This window comes from Phocoena sinus, chromosome 10 (assembly GCF_008692025.1).
Source record: "Phocoena sinus isolate mPhoSin1 chromosome 10, mPhoSin1.pri, whole genome shotgun sequence".
Lineage (NCBI taxonomy): Eukaryota > Metazoa > Chordata > Mammalia > Artiodactyla > Phocoenidae > Phocoena > Phocoena sinus.
This window is the reverse complement of record NC_045772.1, coordinates 18042012-18064549: the sequence shown is the minus strand read 5'-3', so window position 1 is coordinate 18064549 and position 22538 is coordinate 18042012. Positions and strand designations below refer to the sequence as shown.

The 22538-nt window shown below is 40.9% G+C and overlaps 1 protein-coding gene across 4 annotated transcripts; it reads right to left on the bottom strand.

Moving 5' to 3' along the window:
• Positions 1-324: 324 nt before the first annotated feature.
• NFYB (nuclear transcription factor Y subunit beta) lies at positions 325-18593 on the bottom strand. Of its 4 annotated transcripts, none has more exons than XM_032646620.1 (8): positions 17320-17857; positions 15795-15881; positions 9079-9172; positions 7530-7660; positions 5273-5470; positions 3972-4053; positions 2952-3031; positions 325-2131 (listed from the first exon to the last, which is right to left on the bottom strand). In XM_032646620.1, exons 3-8 carry the CDS (start codon positions 9170-9172, stop codon positions 2099-2101), a joined length of 618 nt encoding a protein of 205 aa, XP_032502511.1. In that variant the 5' UTR covers positions 15795-15881; positions 17320-17857; the 3' UTR covers positions 325-2098. The 4 variants fall into 4 exon arrangements, with proteins under 4 accessions (XP_032502511.1, XP_032502509.1, XP_032502512.1 ...); XM_032646618.1 differs by having other exon boundaries at positions 17334-17851; XM_032646621.1 differs by having other exon boundaries at positions 17631-17851.
• Between the last annotated feature and the right edge of the window lie 3945 nt (positions 18594-22538).

The following is a 22538-nucleotide window of genomic DNA, read 5'->3' as shown; positions in this document are numbered from 1 at the left end:
AAAGTTTTAGTACTAATAGCGAATTATTAAATTTAGAATTTTATTTTGGTATATACTGATATACATTTTAAAGTTGTCTAATTTTTTTAATCTTGATTCTTATACATAGCTCAATCTTTAAACTTTAGAGAAAGAACCTGATAACCAAAGATCAAGTGCTTTTTTCAGTTATATAATGACATACTGCCTGGATCAAATGGAAGATACTTCAAAAATACAATTATATATATGTATCAAAAGCCTTAAAATTTTGCATATCTGTTAAACCAACAATTCTACTAATAAAATTTATTTGAAGAAAACAGTCATGGATGTACACAAGAGTCAATGAAGTGTCGTTTATAACTGTGAAAAGATGTATATAGTCAAAATGTCCAATAGAAGATTAAATAAATTATGTTTCAGCCATACAACAGAATAATAAAGAAATAAAAGTAGAAGACTATGTAATGACCTGGGAAAGATGTTCACAATATATTAAGTGAAAAAAGCATGTTACAAAACAGTATGCAAGTATGAGCCCATTTTTATAAAAATATACATATTTAGCAAAGTAAAAGGACAAATCATATTTACCAAAATATTAACATTGGTTGTTTTTAACATAGTAGGATGATAGTTGGTTTTGCTTAACCACCCTTTTTTGCCCGTTTGAATTTTCTGTAATGAAGATTATTTTTTAAATGGGAAGGTAGTGAGGGAGTTATTAACTTCAGATTATCCCAGTTGTGCCCGCAAAAGCTCCTTCTGGCAAAGTAAATGTTTCTGTCCAGCCTGTATCTAGGAAATTGCTTCTCCCTTATAAATGTGAGTGTCCTTCCAAGATGACATTCACTCAAAGTGCCTTTTAGGCAAACTATACAAGAGCAATTGTTGATTTAAAAAAAAAAAAAAGAGAGACTCATGTTAGTTATCACCAAAAAGCATAGGTGAGAAAATACAAGTCCTCACTCTAAAAAGGGAACAACCCAAGTACAATACTAGTAAATTATACAAAGTTACATTATCTAAATTTAGTTTATTGCAAAGATCAAGACAGCACACTAGAAGCTGGCGGTTTCTCTTTCGCACCATTCACAGCAGTAACTCTGTTCTTCATTTCATTCACTCACCCATGCAAAAAAGCTCTGTATACACACAATGATGTCTGATATTTCTTGGTTCCCATAGCATAATAGGAAACTTGACATTTCAATTAAAAAGGTAAAATGAGGACATTTACCATCAGACTATGAAATTCCTCTTCTGGAAGAGGATACTATATAGTATTTGAAGATATGCCTTTGGAAAAATCATACAAAATGAAAGGGGCACCATTTCAAGAGCACTAGGACTACATTAAACTTAAATGAATTCCAACACTCATAATAATGTAACTCAAAAACAAATCTAGTCTTAACAAAAGCTCCAGTAAACTAAAACTATCTCAACAGGCACAATGAACAGTGTAAACACTGTTAACGGGCACCAGCTTGAATAGGGCCGACAATATTTGCTTCTGCATTCACATTTAATCTCTCAATTACATTTTAAAAAAAAAATGGTGCTGCTTAAGCTATGAATGTTTTACAAAAAAGTTAATAAATATGGCAAATGCTAAAAATCTAGCTAGGTTATCATGCAAAGTATTATATAACCAAGACAAACTCAAATTTATAATAAAGGCAACTTGCATTCAAAATGAACTCTACCCTTATTTTTTATTAAAAGGGCAAACATCATGAATTAACCCAGCTGCTTACTTGAATTATTACAAAAGTAACATGATTCAATATGAAAATAAGAAACTGTCTACAAATCTCTGACAGTAATAAACTGCAATATACAATGCATACAGGAGTCATACAGAGCAACAAACTCTCGTACAAAACAAAAATATTTTAATACCTTTAAAATCCAAATTTTTCTTTAAAATCATTCATGAAAAAGATTCTCAGGTCAGAATTAACACCTCAATTAGTCAAGCATTGGGAAGCTACATTACAACTATTTAATATACAAAGAGACATCTTTTCACCAGTCAGCTCCTTCTAATGTCTCTGTTCCGGAATCATACAGACTCAGTTCTCTACACTCTCCAGTCCATCATTTCTTCGGATCATGAAAACTGAATTTGTTGAACACCAGAAATCTAAGATTTGAAAATTTAAATTGAGCAGAATTAAAGAAAAAATAGTTTCCTGTATATTATAAACATTCAAAGAGTAAAAACAACAAACGATGAAAAATAAGTCTAGTTCCCACCCCAAATCTCCATTCTCTCTACCTAAGGAGCTACTTCAATAATTTGTGTATCTTTATAGAAATCTATGCAAATACATTCATTCCTTCAATATCCATGGGGGATTGGTTCCAAAATGCCCTATGGATGCCAAAATGCACAGATGCTCAAGTCCTTTTTCTTTTTTTGCGTTACGCGGGCCTCTCACTGTTGTGGCCTCTCCCGTTGCGGAGCACAGGCTCCAGACGTGCAGGCCCAATAGCCATGGCTCACGGGCCCAGCCGCTCTGCGGCATGTAGGATCTCCCCGGACCGGGGCACGAACCCGTGTCCCCTGCATCGGCAGGCGGACTCTCAACCACTGCGCCACCAGGGAAGCCCGCTCAAGTCCTTTAATCGGCCTTCAGTATCCATGGGTTCTGCATCTGCAAATTCCATCTGCAGATTCAACCAACCACAAACCACAGATCGGAAACATGATCCATCGCTGGTTGAATCCATGGGTGTGGAACCCGTGGATATGAAGGGTGAACTGTATGAACATCTGTGTACATATCTGTAACCATCAGAGAATACTATACACAGTTATATATTTTGAGAAAACAATTTTTAACAACCTTTATCAGATTCTTAATAATAATGTGTTGACGTTAACTACCTGTGATTTAAAAAAATTAATGAATATAATTTTTTTAATTATTTAAAATATTAATAGAAAGAAGGTACTGTACCTGTTGATATGATGTTGTGTAAACCATAACATTTTGTTGCTGACCATCTGCAGTTATTAAGCCAGCTGGTAACTGGTTAGCTAAAAAAAAAAAAAAAGTTAAAGCAGGAAAAGAACCGCATCTGCTTTCTTGACCTGAACCTTAAGGTTGTGTGATTTTTTTCCATTTAAAAAAAGTTCCCTAAAAATGCACATTTTTTTCCTATAGCATTTTTCAGTTTTCTTAAGTGTACTTTCACTAATTAATTCCCCAATGGGCATAAAAGACTGGATGGAGTTTCTGACTCATAAGTAGACGTACACTGTGAAGCCTGGTTGGGAGCAACACTTACATAACTAAGCAACATATATTTTAAATATGAGAAATATATATATACATATAAATTTTATATGAGAAACAATCACCATAGGACCTTCTATTTCACCAATATGACATTCAATTTTTTTTTTTTTTTTGGGGGGTACGCGGGCCTCTCACTGTTGTGGCCTCTCCCGTTGCGGAGCACAGGCTCCGGACGCGCAGGCTCAGCGGCCATGGCTCACAGGCCCAGCTGCTCCGCGGCATGTGGGATCTTCCCGGACCGGGGCACGAACCCGTGTCCCCTGCATCGGCAGGCGGACTCTCAACCACTGCGCCACCAGAGAAGCCCAACACTCAATTTTTAAGAAACCTTCAGTTCAAATTTATTTAAATCACAAGATTTTATATTATAAACAACAATTCTCAATACTCCTCTCGTGTGAATCTTAAACCAAAAACTAGGGACTATGGAAATCCATTAGAACTATTGGTGAAAGATTATAATCTCTGCAGAGTTAAAATTTATACGCTTATCCCTCATTGACTTCAAATATAAGGGTATGAACTAGTAAGAACTATTCAAAATAGTGCTATGTCAAAACACTCAGTGCTAATATTCCAAAAGTTCTACTACAGACATATAGAATTAATCACTGCCAACAATCTACATGACTCGTGAGAACGAATGTAGCTGCATAAATGTATCATAACACTGCTTACTAAATGCCTCCTCTGTAAGCTCTTCACTTAGTCCATCTGTAGCTGTGACTGCTCCACCAATTCCTTTTTCTCCTTTCATAGCCTGAGGAAGGGAAATCAAACAAGTAATCACTACATTCAAAACAACAACAACCTGTTTCCTAAATGAGAATGCTTACTTATTTCCTAAAATTAGGAGCTTCTATTATTACAAAATACAGAGTATTTATTAATGCTTCTGGTTAATAACATATGGAAAGGTCCTTCAAAATGCTGTTATATATGCAGTAGTCATCACAAGACAGTGTTAATAATGACCTAGAAAATCTAAAATATTTATGAGTAAAAATAAAGTTATTCCACACTATGTCAAAAGGAAAAGAGAAGTCTATTTACAGATGAAGTAGTCTGCAAAAACTGTAAATACCCAGCTTGCAGATCTACTACAAATGATCCAAGTTATCATTTAACTATACTTGCAGCTCTCGGCCAGCACTATAGCAGCCAGTTTGGAGTTTAAAATTCCTAAATCAAAATTACAGTTTGGATCAGAGACCTCTAAGTTTCTGTCCACTCTCAGGTTCTAATGATGCTGAAGATTTGGAAAAGTTCTGTAAAGAATTTACACATTCTCTTCCTACTTTAGTCATTCTGTGCAGATATCACTAATTTAATGGGATTCTAACAATAGAGACATTAAGAAAGTATTTTGAAAGCAATGTGGATCTGACACCCAAGTTGGAGTGTAGAAATAAATATGCTGATCTCAATTCATTTTCACAAAATTCATACCACATGCAAAGAAAACCCAAATAGGAAATGTAGAAGAATTCAATCAATAATAAGAAAAGGTTATAGTTATAATTCCCTTTTTCTTATCTAAAAGGCCGCAAGCTTTGAGATGCTACCTCTTTTAAATTAGTAACAATAACAGCATGTGCTAACATTATCGAGCACTCTGTATGTGCCAAGCCAAGGGCTGTACATGGATTATTTTACTTAGTCCTCTCAGTAACTCTGTGAGGTAGGTACTATTATTATTAGCCTCACTTTACAGACCAGGAAACCAAGGCCTAAAGTACTTAAACAGGCTGCCCAGGGTACAGAGTTCAGCATCCAGATGGTCTAAATCCAGAGTCCATGCTCTTAATCATTACACAACTATGCTGCCATTAGTAATACAAAGGAAGAAAGAAAGGACTTCCTATTTAAGTTCAGTAATATAAGTGATTACATACTTCTGAGAAATGATTAATACATTTAAAAAGTTAAAAGTGAATAGTGTATTTTCTTAAAAACATAATGGGAGACACTTTACTTACCTCTCTGAACTTCTGAAGGTATAATTTCAGAGGTTCTACATAACTGTCGAAGCCTAAGGTAGACATGGCAAAGAGAATATCTTCTCCATTGATTGTCTTCCGTTTCTCTTGATGGCATCTTTCACTTGCTTCAGATGTTATAAAGCTGATGAACTCACTTACACATTCTTGAACACATTCTTTGGCATCTTTTGCAATCTGAAGAGAAAAATCATAGGTAAATCTGCAGGGAATATAACCACCACTTTCCTAACAACCTGCAAAAATAAAAGGCTATTCAGAAGAATATAAATTTCAGTTTATGACTGTTAACCTTTAATATTCAAAATATATGCTGCTAACAGTGACGTAACATATGCTATCAAAATTGCAACCCTCATTGAGTGAGACTGAAAACTTAAATACAAATGAGAGAAGCCTTGACAACTCTTCACACAAAACAGAATTTAGGTTTAAAAGCAACTACTGGATGACCCTACCACCCCATAAAACTGAAAACTCTTACAAACCAAGTGCCCCAAGAAAATCAGTCCTGTTATGTCTGGAGTGTACTGTGGGCTAGACTTAGGTACCGCTTCTCTGCCCTGGCATTTCCACCAGTGAGGACACCAGAAAGTTTTTAAAAACAAACTAAAAACTAAATTCACTGTAAGGCTTACAAGGGAGTGAAATAATGACATCTGGTGACATTTTTATTAATAAAGATACAAAGTGTCCAGAATACGTTTTGAGTTTATGAAAAAGCCTACCAAAAGAAGCACACACCTGCCATCTCATTATAAAGACAACTCTTCACTTAGTGGTCTAGGGTTTGAAAGTGAAACTCTAAATAGATTAAATCATGCAATTCCAAAGCCACTTCTAACAGGAATGACAAAATCCTTGCTGAAACATACTGTCTTTCACCTCCATGCCTATTTTACATCCTGGTGAAAAGTAACAAGAGTTACTGCATAAATGCAGTCAAACAAGATAATATAACCTGAGCTAGATATATAACTTTAGATGTTCCAGCAGCTATGCTTAAAAAAAAGGTGAAATTAATTTCAATATATTTTGTTTAACCTAGTAAATCTAAAATATTATCATTTAAACACAGAATCCATTTAAAATTGAGATTTTAAATACTGTAAATCAACTATACTTCAATTAAAATAGCATTTAAAAAATTGAGATCTCTTTATCCTTTCTTTTATACTAAGCCTTCAAAATCTGGGCTATGTTTTACATTTACAGCACATCTCAGTTCATTCGGCCAACATTTCAAGTGCTCAATAACCACATGTGGCTAGTGGCCACAGTACCAGGCAGCGCAGGCCTAGCATAGTAAGCAATTATCAGCAGTTGTGCTTTTTTCCCCTTAAAACATAAGGAGGACCACTCAAATTGGAACTTCTAGGCTTTGTGATATATTTTAATAATGTATTTCTTTGTAAGCTTTATTACTTTCATAAGTATTTTCAAAGCTACAATAAAATGAGAGAAAGCTTATTATGCAATACAAAACAATATACAAAGTGTGGACTTTAGTTCAGACCAAGTGATAAGTAGAGTGACAATGAGTTTTTAAAAGCTGTTATAAGTAACTGTTTATGCAGTTATTTCTCCACAAGACAAAACTACTTTAAAAGATCACGCCAGTTGAATTAAATGTATGTTACTATTTATAATTATAGAGAAAGTTTCCAAACATATAGATTTGGGGGGAAAATTCTTACTACATCCATCAGCCCAACATGGTCCAATTTTGCTGCAACGTTACGGAAGTTACAACTTCATATGGCCAAAACCTGATAGTTCTGACAATGCACCTTTTTTTTTTTTTTTGCGGTACGCGAGCCTCTCACTGCTGTGGCCTCTCCCGTTGCGGAGCACAGGCTCCGGACGCACAGGCTCAGCAGCCATGGCTCACGGGCCCAGCCACTCCGCGGCATGTGGGATCTTCCCGGACCGGGGCACGAACCCGTGTCCCCTGCATCGGCAGGTGGACTCTCAACCACTGCGCCACCAGGGAAGCCCACAATGCACCTATTTTTAAAACGATTCTTAATTCTGTTTCATCTGCTTCCAGCAAGTGGGGAGCAGGAGCGCCGCTCAGCAACCAAGTGTGTACAACTGAGATGTGTGTTTTGCTGAAAGGCTGAATGACTGAAATCGACAGCTAACTATATTCATGAAATATGTGTTCATGTAGTTTTACATGCCCCCCTCCCACCCCTGAAAAACAAAACCCAGTTAAATTTCTCCTCAGCATTACCTTTCCCGTTTGAGGTATGGCATTTTTCATTATCCTTGCAACATTTGCAATTGGAAGATATATATCTTGTTCTCTAAAACTTTCTTTCGAACCATTTGTGTCTTCATGATCATTCATGCTGTCCTCAGTATCTAAGTAAAAATAACAGGTTTATAGCTTCTCATAATTTTTCCTTCAAGATAGAGAAGACTACCTCAGACAATCTAAGATAAGAAACATTCTGGTTCATTTCCTAATCGTTTTTAGGGATTAGGACAGCAGTTCTTTTCACAATTTTCTCAGGGCCATAACTGAGCCTCCTCATTAATTTCAAACCCACTGCCTAGAATACTCTTATCCTCAACTCTGCCTACAAAGTCCTACCTACCCACTCTCCAAAAAGCTCAAATACATCTCCACAGCACCTTCAGAAGTGATCTCTCCTTTCACAAAATATCTCAAACAAGTGCTTCTTTGTGTCTCTTCTCTAACACATTTTATAATCCTTATTTCTCATTCCCCCTCTTAGATGTTTGCTACCTGAGGCCAGGGATCAGCTTTGTGTCCTTCCTTAGGACTTGGTACAGCACCTCCAACAGAGGAGGTGCTCATAAATTATCTGTTACATAACTTAGCTATAAAATAGAAGAGACTGTGATCTATGGCTCCATGCACATAACAAGATTAAAAGGGTGTGTGTTTATCCAAAGCCAAGTTTATATAGAATGGAAAAACTGGACTTGAATATTACTAACCCAATTGGATTTCCACTAATGTAGTAAGTTTATGAACAAAGCTATAGCAGTAATCCAATGTTCTTAGAGAAAGTAAATTTTTAGATATAACTGAAGCTTTCATAGTACAAATAATATCCTTTTATGATTAAATGCAGTATCTTGTAAGTAAACTTCCCACTCTTTTATTAATATATGTATCAAATAAGAAGGGTACTTAAGTTGATTCAGTTTACATTTTTACATGTTTAAAATGATGTTATCAAAATTAACTTGTTTGAATATCTGTTTTAGGATGGAATAAGTAATCACCTACCCCCAACTGCCTTCTACAAAAATGTATCTTAGTGTTTTTTAATCTTACACATCAGAATGCCACAAAAGCAAATTATTTCTGATAGGCCAACATAATACTGCCATTCTACTACAAGTTAAAACTTAATACTGAATAAAAACCAAAACTAAGTCTGTTCATAAGTACCAGAAATATAATAGCTAGCAACTACCCTCTGAAGAACTACTCAGTTTATCAATTGAGTAAGAATTCGCCATATTTAATACTTAAGTAGGAAATCAATAACAAATCATTAAAGAAACCGTACCAGCTTTAAAAAGGCATACTTTTATAGAATTATTTTCTAAAACCCATCATTCTTTTGAAGACTATTTCTAATAAAAATAGCAAAGTATACCTTTTTAGACTATCACTAAACTGTGACACAAGAGTGCTAATTTTCCTGTAAAGACAAAAGTAACATAGAACATCACATCAATAAAATTTCCACTTTCTAATTTGTTCCTACTTGTGAATTTGTTTCTAATTGTGGCTTTCTTACCATCATGAGGCTGTATAACATAATGACTTCCTCCAATATAGTCTGCAGAAATTCCTAGTTGAGAAGCATCTGTGGTGGAACTGTCACCATCCATCTATGAGGAAAAAAAGCTTTCAATAATCTTCAATAAAACTTGTCTAAAAACTACATAATAGATTCAGTGCTCATAAATTGTCATAGGATGAGTCAGTTACATTTTTCATAGCCTTAAGCTTACTAAAAGAAAACCTATTTCTTGATTTGGAAACCTTTTGATAATTTGCCAATGATTCAAGTTTCCCTATTCACCCTCTATTAAGTGATAAGCCTACGACCAACGGGGAAACAAAACAAGGAAATGAATTTAAAACACACACGTCTTTCTTTTCAATTGCATAATCATCAAATATAGTATAGGCAACCCTGACTTACAACCTAATTTATCTCTGTAATGGCAAGCAAAGCCAAAATCAGCTAAGTAGTTAGCCACCTGGATATATCCAGCCTGTTCAGCTCTCCTGCTAAAGCCAGATATTCCTACATGAACTTTTTTGCTCTCACTGCAAACTTTCTTTGCTATCTCACAGAAGTTCCACAAGAGACAATATCCTGGTTTAAACTGTTGTTTGGTATAAGAAGCATATGGATTCCTTGCACAATTCTGTACCCATGCAACCCAAAAGTACACCCTCATTTTGAACAAGCTCATCACCCCTAATTCTAGTCAAAGGTTAATTTTCTCTTCCCCCACCCTCAGACTTTTGACTCGTTAAGAAAAAAGAAAAGGAGGGGTCAGGGAGATTGGAGATCTGCATATAAAAATAGGAAAATGATAACCACAGACAAAAATGAGAGTTAAAATGACTTTTCGGTTTTTTTGCTGTATGCAAACCTCTCACTGCTGTGGCCTCTCCCGTTGCGGAGCACAGGCTCCGGACGTGCAGGCTCAGCGGCCATGGCTCACGGGCCCAGCTGCTCCGCGGCATGTGGGATCTTCCCGGACCAGGGCACGAACCCATGTCCCCTGCATCGGCAGGCGGACTCTCAACCACTGCGCCACCAGGGAAGCCCTAAAATGACTATTTTAAAAGAACCCTGGGAGTTCCCTGGTGGTCTAGTGGTTAGGATTTCACGCTTTCACTGCTGTGGGTTAGGGAACTGAGACTCCCTGAAGCCACACGGCGCGGCCAAAATAAAAATAAAACCCTGCTTAATTTTACTCAGAGGTAAATGATTTCTAAGAAAGAAAATCTGGGCAGGGTGGGCGGGTTAGGGATGGACCCATAAGCCCTGAACTGTCTCCATTCCAACATGGCAAATGCTGGAAGTCTTTCTGCTTTGCAAATAATACTATTCAGAACAATAAGGGACTGGCTAATTGTGGCTGGAAAAATTTTGAATGCATTATCTGAATAAAAAGCATAGCAAAAATTAAGTGTAATTTACATACGCTTTCAGGCCAAATCAAGAAGGGACAGTTGATGCTAAATGTTTATCAAGGCCCAGGACCCAGCACAAACCTAATGTTATTAACTGCAATATCTGAGTCCTTACGTAACACCTCTTCCTTTCCATCTCTGTTGGATCTTTATCTAATACTAAAATACCAGGCTAGTTTCCAAGTCTTCAATAACATGGCATTTCTTTGATGCATCTGTTGACTGTGGTATCTAATTTAATTGTAAATACAGATACATTTCCATAATTTATATAGCTGTTTTAAGGGGGTAGAGAATAGAATTCACTTACTTTTAATAATTTGTGAAAGTACAGGGTACCTATTTATGATGCTTCTTAGTGCCCTCTAAGAGGAGGTAAACAGCAGTCAGTGAGCTCTGATTTAGAGTCTTACTGATCCCTGAAAACAAGCATCCCTACCGGTTAAATGTATTTCTATATAAAATGGAAATAATAATTTCACCTTGCCCATCTTAAACAGCTAGTATATGTATGAAGCATTTTCCAAATATAAAATGCTATTTTGATCCTAAAATGCTATAAAGATACTAGGAGAGTTGTCTTTAATAGGTATGATGATGGATTTATTAGCCATGAAAGAGAGGTCAATTAGGATAGCTGTGAATGGATTGGTTTTTACAATGCCCTAGGGGAGATCAAGGTGCAGGAGACAGGACCAAAGTGGTTAAAAGCCTACAACTAAGAAACAAATACAGTTTGTTTTTTTGGGAAGGGGGGTTGGAGGCAGTTACAGAAATCCTTTGCTAAATCAATGTCCACAGGATAGCCTGAGTCTTTTTAAATTAGCTGATGAGCAAGACCCTGTTGTAATAACCATGATCTGAGAGATTAATTTATAGATATAATGTAAAAAAAGTGTTAAAAGCAAGAAGTTTAACTCACATGATCTTGTCATGCACTGGAATTACCTGGATTAAGAACATTAGCCTCTAAACCTCAGTCTTCTAAAAATTACTTCTGAAAGTATTTCATAGAGTTGTTGGAATTAAATAAAGACTAGAAACCTGCTAAGGACAGAGTCTGGCACATAGTGTACTCAGATGTCAGATCTCACCCTCCCTCCTTTGAAGATAAGCCACATGTCATCTGCTTAGCTGTATGCGTCTTTGGTTCTGCAAGTTTTAGCTTTTCTGTCATTTCACCACTCCTGTCTTCCTCTATTCTTTCTACCATTAACATCCTGCCCCATACTTTAATCCCAGTGTTCACCCATCCTCCTGAAATCTTTCTGATTTACCCTATTCTGTAAGCCAAAAATCAGTGTTCCCATCTTGGAATCCCCAAGGCTCTTAGAATCTTCCATTCAACAAGCTGGCCTCATCTTTGATGCTTACAATATGCTAGCTATCTTCCTATATATATATATAAGAAATGAGGGGGGTAACTTGCTAGATACATCCCAAAGGCTTTTTCTAGGTCTAAAACTTCCTATTAAAATTCACAAAATAGATTGTAGATTGTAAGCCACTGAACAAATATTTACCGAGTAAGCACCCTGTATTTATCAAGTCTGTGCTATGTGCCGACAACGTCACAGGTCAACAACAAAGACAAGGTCTCTGTCCTCATCTTGCAGAGAAGACAAATGTTACGTAAACTGGGGTCAGGGGGACGGGGTGGGGAGCACAGCCTATTAGTATTTCCAAGGCACAGGCTCTGGAATCAGATCACCTGGTTTGAATTCCCTGCAACTTACTGGCAAGTGGGACAAGAATAGTACTTACCATGTAAAGACCTACCATAATACAATAGGAGTACTCAGTAAATGTTATATATAGTTATTAAATAATGACAAATAATTAACTAATTGCTAGTGCCCAGTGCTAAGGAAAATAAAGATGTTTTATTATATGCTTCAGGAGTTTATTCCATAAGGAACCTCACTAGTCTAAAAGAGTCAAGGAAGGCCATCTTAAGAAAATGACGTTTAAACTGAGACTGAAAGATGAACAGCAATCAGTCAAAGAAAGATGGGACGAGAATGTTCCAGGCAAAGGAAACTGAGAAACAGTACTGGTGGGCTGGAATGAGCTAATAGAGGCTGGGTCAAGCAGTATCTTGTGGACAAGAGTAAATCAAAGAAGAGTTTTAGCAGAAGAATGCAAATCAGATTTCTTTTTAAAAACATCACTCTGGCTACAGTCCAGTGTAGAAAGTGAACTGGAGGGGAGCAAGAATGGCGGCAGAAGTCCAGTAAGGACTGTAATGCTGCATTTAGGGAATGAGTTCAGGAAAGATGATGAACATTCCCAGTATCAACAGGACAGCAGCACTGGACAGCAGAAGCAGAGACTACAGAGCTTTTTCGTTGGTAAAATCAACAGACTTGGTGGCTGACTGAATAAGAGCTGGAGGAAGAACCAAGGATAATGCTGGGATTCTTACAGCTGGGGAGACAGATGGCTTTCACCAGAGAATGCAAAAGGAAGGGAACAGGAGTGCTAGGAGGATGCAAAGAGCCTAGCTGAAGTTGGTGACCATAAATGTTTAGTGGAATCGATATGTCCAGCTGTGATACTTACAAGCCTGGTAAGAACAGAGACCCTGAAGTGTTGAATTCCATCCAGACAACAAAGAGGAAAGAGCATGTAGAATAGTGACGAGAATGGGTAAAATGATCAATCATTAGATCCAAGGGAACTGAGAAATATGGACAAAGAGTAGTTAAATCCCATTAAATTAACTTTATTGACTATTCTAAGTATTTAGTTTAACCGATAATATTGTTCTCTAAAATATTATGTGAAATAAATGGTCAGCTGTCTAAGCTAGTAAATTTTATTCTATAATTTTGTGATGTAACGGTATCTTAACTATACTAATAGTCTGTGGCACAAATGCGATAAGTAGTGCCCTCTTTAATGTTTAACATTTTTGAGCACTTTCTAAATACCTTATGCAATGTTCATGACTCCATGAAGCAGGTGAGAAAATTGAGGTTATGTGAGGCTAATGACTTGCCAAAGGTGGCAACCTAAATGAGACCGAAGTCCAGAGTCTCAGATGCGAAGTACTTTATAGTATTTGTTCCTGATAGTTTTTCAAATAGTCCTTAAGCCTACGTCTTTAATTTGTCCTCTAAACTCTGAGTCTACTGATTGTATATTAAAAACCTTCAAAGATGCTTCTCAAGCAAGGACAATATTAACTTCCCCATTTTCAAAATGAAATTGCTATGAGAAGTGAAGCTATGGTATAAAAAGCACTTAGCAGGGCTTCCCTGGTGGCGCAGCGGTTGAGAGTCCACCTGCCGATGCAGAGGACCCGGGTTCGTGCCCCGGTCCGGGAATATCCCACGTGCCGCGGAGCGGCTGGGCCCGTGGGCCATGGCCACTGAGCCTGCGCGTCCGGAAGCCTGTGCTCCGCAACGGGAGAGTCCACAGCAGTGAGAGGTCCACGTACCGCAACAACAACAACAAAAAAGCACTTAGCAAAGTACATGATACACAGTAAGAACTCAGCAAATGTACCCTAGTATTACCGTCCCTTCAAATACAGTTCTCATATTCTTCCCAGGCATAAAAAGTTTTCTCTCTTACATGACCCCTTTCACCTGTTCTATGGATCAATTCCTTTTTATCTCTTTGAGGATAAGAAATAATACAAAGATTCCTCATCTCTAGTACCAGCTTCTTCAATTCTTCCTTAAACATGCTTAGTCGCCCTCAGTAAACACACCAAGTACATACAGACACATACAAGCTTAATTCTGCTCCACACTGTCTCGCTTATCCTCACCCTGACAGTCCTTACACACCTCTGCAGTCCTGTTGAAACTCTGTGACATGTGCTTTTCCATCCCAACATGATACTGAAACTGCTCTCAAAAGTTGCCAAAGATCGTGCCTTCAACCTACCTGACTGTTCTTTGTAGTGCTGGCCACTGCTGACCCCACATCTATGCTTGGAATTCTCTTCTCCCTTGATTTCCAAAGCAATATTCTTTCCTTCCCACATCCTACTTGTTAGTTTTAACCAGCAATCGTTTTCTCTTTCTTCCCTTACTTTCTGAATAAACTCATTAAATATCATTTCTATGCTCATAAGTCCTACATCTACAACTATATCATGACTGCCACTCAAGCAAGCCAGGCCTGTAGAATATGTCTGATATCCCACCACTGCAAACTTAAGATACTGGAAAATGAAATTCACCTCCCCCATCTCCTGCAAGGAGGCAATGGATAAGAACTCCTTCTGAACTGCTGCAATTCCATTGTTAATAATGCCATCTCTCTACGCTTCCAGGCTAATTATACCAGTGTCATCTTAGGTTCTTCCACCTCCTCCAAGATCTACCTAATCTGTTTAAATGTTTTCTGGATATGCCCTTCCTTTTCTACTTACACTGGATTACTATCCAACCTACCTGGGTACATGCAGTTTTAAGACCAATCTCACTGAAACATTGCTTCTATAGCTCTTGAACCTATAATGGTTCTAAAAGTCTTCCGCATCAAATCCAAACCATTTCATGGCTTTACATGAGAGGTTCCCCTACCTAACCTAACTAAACTGGCTTCCAACTCTATCTTCAGGGCTGATTTTTTTAAAAATACCTTATTTAGGGACCACCAGGTTCTTTTGTTCCTGTTTTTGTTCTTCTGTTTTAGGAGTGAGGCAATCATGTCTCAAGGAAGTTGTGACATGCCTGATGTTACAGATGTAGTATCAGATTCAAGTATCCAGACAGGTCACGTGGTATCTCTTCACTGGATTATCCTGTGAAATCCCCACCTGGACCATGCAGATCTACTGCCCAGCCACTAAACATAAGTCACTCACCCCTAACTTCAGGCTTTTGCTTATGGTGACAGCCTGCACCTATCCAACCCCACTCATCCTTCAAGGCTCAGTTCGAACCCTGCAGGCTCCCTCCATGACATTCCCAACTACCAAGCCCACCACACCTCTCTTTTCACTTGTGCTACCCTTAGAACCAGCATTTTCTGTTCCACACATAACTTGCCTCTAAGTATTCAATTTGACTAAAGCCCTACCAGCTAAACAGATAGCCTCTTGAGAGCTGGGACGGCTTTTTACCCTGTAGCCTGGACAACTCTTAAGGACCCAGAGGAAACACTTAATATATGCAAGTCCCTAAAAAGAAGAAAGCAACAGGAATGAGGAGAGGTACTGTCTGGCCTTGAAAGGCATTCATTCTATCAGGAATCTCCAATATAAATCAGTTACAATTTTGTTTCCAGCTAATTACAGTTCAAATCAAATTAACAACCAAAATGATAAAACATACTTACTGTCAAGAAATACTTTGAGAACCGTGTTGTCAGTGGTACTCAAGAACACCTGCCTAAAAAGGTGTCTAATCTCTGCCCAATTCCAACCTAGAAGATAAACATCTATTAGTAGTAAAAAAGTTAGCCTATAGGCTTTCTTCCTAGTAAAATTTAAAAAGGCATATATAATTTTACCTACTATTCTTATTTAATGGAGTGCATGGCTAAAAAATGGTGCAAAAAGCAAGCACCCAATAAATGTTTGTTAAATTGGAAGATATATTTTGGAGAACTTACAAAAAAGTTAATGCCATCGGGGGGAGGTATTGCTTTTCCAACATAACCCTATATTTAGTCATGTTCATCATAAATATTCATCACAACACACCAAATTATGTAATATGCAAGAGACCAAAAATCATGTAACATATCTAAACTATTTAAAATATCGACACGAACACCCCATTTATCAACTTAATTTTTTGGTGATGATTTTCTTATTGTTTTAGAGTGCGATTTAGAGTCCAAAGCTCAAAAGGCGAGACAAATTTACCTCAGAGTATAACGCTTTTAAATATCTCAGATTATAGCGGGAAGAAGATACATGTTGCCCAGAGAACAACACAATTAAGACCTTTATCATTTTAAGGTACCACCATTTTGGACTCAAATTGCATCTCAACAGAACTTCCTGCTCACCTTAAGGCATAAATAGCTGAATAAACTAGCATCTATTACAGTGTTACAATCTCCCTTTCTCATTTGCTTTTCCTTTTCTCGAGTGAAACAATTAAATGGAGAGTGGGGGGACAAAAACATACCCTTTTAGTGTTAATTTTTAAAAGAAGAAAAAAATACCGATACACATTCAAGCATGAAATCTAGTAAATGGGAGAAAAAATTCTAACCACTGAATTGAATTTTAAAATGCCATTACAAGGGTCCAGGCAGCAAAGACTGGCTGACATTGTCCACTGTGTTATAATCTTAAAAGGAATTTCTAATTTCTTTCCAAATATCGTCCTCTTCCTAGCCCAAAGCTGCCCGGAAAATTCCTTCCTTGTAGCTATAAGTGTTATTTTTTAAAGGGTGTCTCTGGGGGGTAAAAAATCCTCAGAATCCTTAAAATATAGAAGCTGTAGATATTTATGTACTTTTGCTGGGGAAAGGGGTGCCACACCTCACCACACTCACCCAAATAGTTGAGTCGGTATATATTTAGATTCGGTATATCAAAGAAAAACACTATCACCTCATATGGTATATATTTTCTTAAAGGCAGGTTATGATATATATGAAAGCTCAAGGGAATGCATACATCTGTTTAATGTTTAAAGAAATGCAAATTTGTATCCAAGAAAAGCAGTAGACCCTTCCTTCCTCCACCCTCCATTCTTTGGCATCAAAACCAGAGTTTTGCATCAATATAATCCTTAAATTAAAAACTACAGCAGCAGTGTGAGGAAGGAATAATTGCCTTTTAAGGTATTTGGGTTAAACTTTCAATACTTTACCAATAAAATCCCTATTTGTTAATGCCACTTACATTGATCACTTTACCTCATCACTTTATATTGCTGATTAGTTTCCATAGGAGAAAGCCGAAACCATCCCAGTGATTCGTGGCACGAACCGTGGAGTCCATGCAGGTTAGTGGGATACAATTTTTTTTTTAAAGGTCATACGCTACCTAACCTTGCTTAAATCATCTCATTAGAGTACTTCAGTCGCGATTACGACTTGTGGGTCCTCTAATTCTTTGTTCTCGGAGACTACTTCTCCTAAAGCCTGACATATCCTCCCCGCCTCCCACCCAAGATTAAAACCTTAGTCCAATCCGTAAGGCTTCCTTCCCACCTTCGGGGCAAGTCCAGGGACCGCAAGCCGCCAGATGGCTGCATTCTTTACGCGCAAACCAGACTGCGGGGAAACCAAATCCATTCCTTCCTCCCGGGGACCTCGCTTCCTCCCCACGAAGGTGCGCGGACTGGCCCCGGCCCCACGGCCCGCCCGGCCGACCTGTCAGTCCAGCCCGCGCGGCGAGGACGCCCCTGGCGCGCATCCCCCCGACTCGCCCGGCCCGGGCCCGCGCCCAACGCCCGCCCGCCGCGCGGCGCTCGGGGTGCCGGGGCAGACAAAGCAGCCCGGCCCCGCCGTGCCTCCGCGGACCGGCGGGCGGAAGAGGGGCGCTCCCCGGGGACCCCCGCACGGCGGCCAGGCCCAGGGGTCAGGATCAGGGCCGGAGGTCCTGGCTGCGTCCCCCCGGCCCCCGGCCGGCTCTCCGCACAAAATGGAGCCGGCCGGGACGCCGCCGAGAACGGGGCCCGACGGTGCCCCAGCGCCCCCTCCTCGGCCTCGGGCCCGGAGCTCTGCGGCGGCGGCGAGCAGGGGGCGGCCTGGCCCGCGTCCCGCCGCTCCTCGGCCCCGCGCACAAAGAGCCGCGCAGCGGCCCCGCGCTCGCTCCTCGGCCGGGCCCGCAGCGGGACAGGCCTCGCAGGCGCCCGCCCGGCCCCGGCTCCGGCCCGGGCGGGAGGGCGGGCGGGAGGGAGGCGAGTGCCCCCGGCCGCGGCGGCGTTGGCGGCGGGGACGGCGCCGGGAGGAGACGGACATTTCATTCGAGCTAAAGTGGAGTCGGTTTAGGAGCGATCATTGGCCGAAGCGAGACACAAACCTCCAATGCAGCCCTGGTTGGCTCCCGTCTCCAATCGGCTGTTTGGTTGGACAGAAAATGGCTGCGAAGGAACCAGTCCCAGCGCGGAGCTCCGCTTCCAGGACTCGGCCTTCCCTCCCTCCGCCGCGGGCCGCTTCCCTCGGCGCGACACCCTCCCTCCGCGCCTCCCGCGTGCCCGCCCGGCGCGGCCCCGCCCCGGCCCCGGCCCCGCCTCCGGCCCCGCCCCGTGCGCCGAGCGGCTGCAGCTGTGCCAGCCTGCAGAACGGGCTGGGGGCAGGTGCGGTTAGGTGCTGTGGGTAGGTGCTGCGGGTAGGTCCTGCGGGGCACGGCGGAGCCGGCCAGCGGCCTCTTGCTCGGCGGGGGCTTCCAGGGACCGGGACTTAGGCGTGCTTCTGCTAAGGTCTGTGCGGACTTGCTTCCCGCAGTGTTTTCCCCGGACCTTGCGAAGCATGATTTCTCAGCCTTCCCTCTTTTCAATCGCCTCCCTCCACCAAGTGCAAGTGTCTCATCCGCCTGCCTGAGTGCAGCCTGCCTGCGCCTCGATTTTTAAGATGGGGAAACCAAGGGCAGAAGCTGTCGTCCAGGGCAACACCCGAACTGCAGGGTGGAGTTGAACGGCGATTGTCTCCTGGAACGCTTTCAGTACCTCGTGTTGGCCTTGTGTCCCTGTTAATGTGGCCACATGCACAACGCCCCTCACTCGGCCGCTGAGCTCCGGTATTCGTTTTTCAGATTCCATCTAAAGTTGCAATACTCTCCTTCAGGTTTAACAAGCTGGTCAGTCCAGGCAGCCTTCACGCCAGCTTAAAATGTTGCATATGCTGCCCCCCACCCGCATAGTATTTGCAACATGACATGTGGCTTTTCCCAACCAGATGACATTTGGGCTGCAAGAATGCATGGCCCATTCTCGGTGCAGCCAAGCTCCCTCGCTGTCTTTCCCTGAGTCCAGTCTGGGTCGGACTTCCCTGGTCTGTGACCATCAGAGATGGGCGGTGGGCCAGACACCACTCACTGCAAAGGGGGCAGGATTTTTGCAACCGGGGCCGGGAATCACGTTCCCTTTACTTCCACTAAAAAAGTGGCCCGGTGCCACATTAAACTTTCCAGCTTTAATCACGTAAAAATATGTAGACATGTTTTATTTATAAAGCTCCTACTGTTTCTCTGCATATTTTCACATTTCCGGAGCAAATAAGGAAGCAAAGACGAATGAAAGCCTCCAATTATTCCAAGAGGAGTGAGTAGCAATACCACCCTGGGATCAGACAACCTGATCTGAATGCCAGCTCCCCCTCTTACTGGCATGTGACCCTGGCCAAGGTTCTTGACCTCTCCGTGACAGTTTCCTCACCTCTACAATGGGAGTAATATTGGCTACTTCTTAAGATTGTTTGGAATTCACTTAGAGTAAATGCACAGAGAAAGCCCTAAGAAAAGTTGGCCCATTCGCTTAAATTGGCTTATTACCTTTGTATCACATGAATTTCAATCTCCATCAAACTTTTAAAAACTGTTATTTGCAGAAAAGAAATAATGTTGGCCTGTGTTTAACTCCTCCCTTTCTCTACAACTACCCATAAAGTGGAGTTTTAGGAGTGAAATGATGTACTCAAAGGCAGGAAATGTAAAAAAGGAAGTAGTAGAACTGGAAGAAGTATGACATCCACACAACGGATGATGAATCAAAAGATGCAGAGATAACTGACGACTTTCCCTGCATTCATAGGGTTTTATTTCAGTGCCACTGATCTAATCTACATGCTTCATTTCGAGTCAACAAAGGATTGTTCAGCCCCTACTGTCTACCAGTCACTGTGCTAGGAGCCTCAGGGCTACAGAGGTAAATAAAGCACTCTCCTTACCCTGGAAGCTAACTCTAGGAGACTGGAGACCCAGTCCACACCCCCTCTGCAGTTGAATCCCAGTTAACCTGCCATGACAACCTATGTTCTCTGTGCCTTTAATACCTGTGTTCAGGAGTCCCCCAGTAAACATTAACCATTTTTCATGATGACATAGTGAAAGAGAGGGATGTGGATCACAATTTAATGTCTTGGAAAAGACATTCTCTAGACTAATCTAGACTTTGTATTAAAGGTCAAAGGATAGGTGATTGTCTTTTTTCCCCTCCCTAATCCGTACACCACAGCTGCCCCTTAATTTATACCACTATATATGAGTCATAATTCAGCAAACATCAAAACAGAATCCCCAGCACAATGAAGGCTTCTCAGTTGGATTTTACTTTATTACTTTAATGAGGCCTCACCTCATAAATTCCCCTGATGACAGTGTCTGTTATAGTATTGTCTCCGTTTCCAACTTCCTAGTCTACTCTTGCCCCTATCCTCTCCATCCATTCTCTGCCCTGAAGGCCTGGAAGGATCAGGCTTCAGCTTCCCTCTCCCACCCCAGCTATGCCTGTCACCACTGCCCCACCTCACCAGCTTCTAGACCCACTGGAGGTTTTCCCTGACCCCTGACCTCTTTAAAAGCCCCACCCTATAATGTCATCCACTCATAATAATAAGTATTATTATGTTCACTCCAATATACTTAACCTCATTGATTTGTCTTGGTTGGTTTTTGTCTATCAATATATCCAAAATAGGAGCACTTCTCATTGCATCTCCTCTCAGCAGGGCAACTGCAGTGACCTCCTAACTTGTCCCCCTGCTTCCGCCCCAGCCTACACAGCAGCCAGACTCATCCCCCAAAAACAGAAGTCAGATGCTGTCACCCCTCTGCTCAGAAATCCTCCAGTACCTCCCCATTCTCCTCAGAGTAAAAGACAAAAGACTTTACAGTAGCCTTGCAAGCAGAGAGTGACAAGTTTGTTCATTCCAAGTTGAACAAAGGAAAAGATTAATCGTTTTCTGGCCATGAAACAAGCAACCACCAGAATCTTTTTTAATCAATCTATGACAACCTCCCAATCAGTGACAACCCCTGACTTCAGAAAGTTAGCCAATGAGCCATAGCCACACTCCAGTAATCCTGCTTCCTTCTCTAAATGTCAATTCGTCTCTGAACAGTCCAGCTTCTAAAAGTGCCAGTCTCTGAACCCCACACTTCCTGAAACACTATATAAGACCAAAGACTTCTCTGTTCAGAGATACTCTGCCTTATAATACAGCTGTCCTTTGCTTAGCAAGAAATATATTCTGGGGCTTCCCTGGTGGCGCAGTGGTTGAGAGTCTACCTGCCGATGCAGGGGACACGGGTTCGTGCCCTGGTCCGGGAAGATCCCACATGCCGCGGAGCGGCTGGGCCCGTGAGCCATGGCCGCTGAGCCTGCGCATCTGGAGCCTGTGCTCCGCAACGGGAGAGGCCACAACAGTGAGAGGCCCGCGTACCGAAAAAAAAAAAAAAAAGAAAAGAAATATATTCTGCACTTTTTGTTTCTTTCAGACGTGAAGATCAGACAAGGCCCTATGGCATCTACAATCTTATTTCCTCTCCACTCCCCCTCTAACTTCATATCCTATTTTCTCCTTTGCTCACTCCACTTCCTTTTGTCCTTATTTCTGGCAGGAATGCTCCTACCTCAGGGCCTTTGCATTTGCTATTCCATCCGCGTAGCACATTCTTCCTTCTGATATCCACAGAGCTTACTCTCTCACCTCCTGCCGTTTCTTACTGACACCAACCTGATCACTTATCTAAAAATTGCAATTCCAGTTCCCTACCCCCACTTTCCCTTAACTGCTTTATTATTATTATTATTTTTAGTAACACTTATCACCTTCTGACATACTGTAGAGCTTCCTTATTTATTTTGTTTATGTTTTGTGTCTCTTCCTGCTAGAATGTAAGCTCTATGAGGACAAGGAGTTTTGCTTGTTTGGTTCACCCATGCATCCCAAGCACATAGTAGGTATTCAAAAAATATTTGTTGAATGAATGGGTGGATTTCTTTTTTTTCTTTTTTTTTTTTTTGCGGTACGCAGGCCTCTCACTGTTGTGGCCTCTCCCGTTGCGGAGCACAGGCTCCGGATGCGCAGGCTCAGCGGCCATGGCTCACGGGCCCAGCCGCTCCGCGGCATGTGGGATCTTCCTGGACCAGGGCACGAACCCGTGTCCCCTGCATC

Bases quoted from the DNA above. Each gene is read 5' to 3' on its own strand.
- NFYB (XM_032646619.1), bottom strand. From the start codon at position 9,172: ATGGATGGTGACAGTTCCACCACAGATGCTTCTCAACTAGGAATTTCT. The intron at 7,661-9,078 runs GTAAGAAAGCCA...ATTTTTACTTAG, and splicing joins TGTTATACAGCCTCATGATG to ATACTGAGGACAGCATGAAT. The intron at 5,471-7,529 runs GTAATGCTGAGG...TTTTCTCTTCAG, and splicing joins CCATACCTCAAACGGGAAAG to ATTGCAAAAGATGCCAAAGA.